The following is a 1,877-nucleotide window of genomic DNA, read 5'->3' as shown; positions in this document are numbered from 1 at the left end:
TCAGAGAGGGTGAGGTGCTCTGCTAGCAGTTGAGGTGTGAACACCTAGGGAGGAGAAACTGCTTCTGTAGTTGGATAGCCATTCACAGTCTTTGTTTAATCCTGATCTGATGGTGTCAAATTTGCAAATGAACTGGAGCTCAGCAGTTTCTCTTGGAGTCTGGTCCTGAAGTTTTTTTGCTGTAAGATGGCTACCTTTACATCTGCTATTGTGTGTCCAGGGAGATTGAAGTGTTCTCCTACAGGTTTTTGTATATTGCCATTCCTGATATCTGACTTGTGTCCATTTATCCTCTTGCGTAGTGACTGTCCAGTTTGGCCAATGTACATAGCAGAGGGGCATTGCTGACAAATGATGGCATATATAACATTGGTGGACGTGCAGGTGAATGAGCCGGTGATGTTGTAGCTGCTAAAACATCAACACAAGTCTTAAAGGTGCCACAGGACCCTCTGTTGCTCTGAGCATTAGTGAATTAGAGACACAGGTTGCAGCAAATTGTAAAAAAGACAAAATTCTTAGCTTCCTAAAATTCACGGGAAGACTCAGATTATCTGGAGAAATTGTATGACAGTGGAGGGCGGCGGAGTGGGGGAAAGTATTCTGTGACAACTTATTGTTTCCTTTTCTTTTTCAGGATGAAAAATAGCCAAGAAACAGTGGGAAGAAACAGCACGACAATCACTGGATTCATTCTCCTGGGCTTTTCTGACATTCCCAGCCTGCAGCATTTATTTTTTTCAGTGTTTCTGGTGACCTACATAGTCACCTTGGCTGGAAACCTTCTAATCATTGTCCTCACATTGGCTGACCCAGCCCTTCACATCCCCATGTACTTCTTCCTCAGGAACCTGTCCTTCTTGGAGATGTGCTACACATCAGTCAATGTCCCCAAGATGCTTGGGAATCTGTTCTCTGGGGATAAAGCCATCTCTTTCATTGGCTGTGCTATGCAAACCTATTTCTCTTTTTTTCTTGGTGGGTCAGAGTGTTTTCTCTTGGCGTTCATGGCCTACGATCGCTATGTTGCAATATGCAAGCCTCTGCATTACCCCGTGGTTATGAACAGGAAGGTGTCCACTGGACTGGCTGCTGGATCCTGGCTCAGTGGTCTCCTCATGTCCTTCGGTCACACCAGCATGGTATTCACCCTACCCTTCTGCAGATCCCATGAGATTAATCATTTCTTCTGTGACATCCCTCCACTGCTGAAGCTGGCCTGTGGAGACATCTCCCGCTATGAAATGGCTGTCTTCATCATGGCTCTGTTCTTTGTCATCTTCCCCTTCATGCTAATCCTCATGTCCTACGTCTGCATCATCTCCACCATCCTGAGGATGCCCTCGGGGGAGGGCAGGAGGAAGTCCTTCTCCACCTGCTCCTCACACCTCATGGTGGTGACACTGTTCTATGGCGCCGCTTGCATTATGTATCTGAAGCCTAATTCCTCCTACTCACCAGACACAGACAAGTTTCTCTCTCTGTTCTACATGGTCATCACGCCCATGCTAAACCCCATCATCTACAGCTTGAGGAACAAGGAGGTGAAGGGCGCATTCTGGAGAATGGTGCAGAAAAGAAGGTTCCATTGAATAAAGGAATTTGATTGACTGTAACTGTCTCCAGCTCAATTCTTTTAAGGGCTTTATATCTATGTTAGGACCTTATCTGGCCCCATTACCATGGTAACTGAGCACCTCACAATCTTTAATGGACTTAACCTCATAATACCTCTGTGCAGTAGGAAAATGCTATAATTTAAGTTTTAAAGATGGAGCTGTGATGGGTTGAATCACAGAAACCCCCTTGGGGACTGCCACCACATGTGATGAGACTATCCCGAGCCTGTTTCCCCTGGCAGCTAAGAACTTCAGTGC

At 46.0% G+C, this 1,877-nt stretch overlaps 1 protein-coding gene across 1 annotated transcript; it reads left to right on the top strand.

Annotated features, from left to right (window-relative positions):
• Positions 1-638: 638 nt before the first annotated feature.
• LOC112120950 (olfactory receptor 10A7-like) lies at positions 639-1,592 on the top strand. Its single transcript, XM_026662517.1, has one exon. It carries the CDS (start codon positions 639-641, stop codon positions 1,590-1,592), a length of 954 nt encoding a protein of 317 aa, XP_026518302.1.
• Positions 1,593-1,877: the final 285 nt, after the last annotated feature.

This window comes from Terrapene carolina, unplaced genomic scaffold (assembly GCF_002925995.2).
Source record: "Terrapene carolina triunguis isolate 2854851 unplaced genomic scaffold, T_m_triunguis-2.0 Scaffold28125, whole genome shotgun sequence".
In the NCBI taxonomy this organism is placed as follows: Eukaryota; Metazoa; Chordata; order Testudines; family Emydidae; genus Terrapene; species Terrapene triunguis.
Note: the sequence above shows the minus strand (reverse complement) of the source record. Positions and strands in the feature narration are given on the sequence as shown.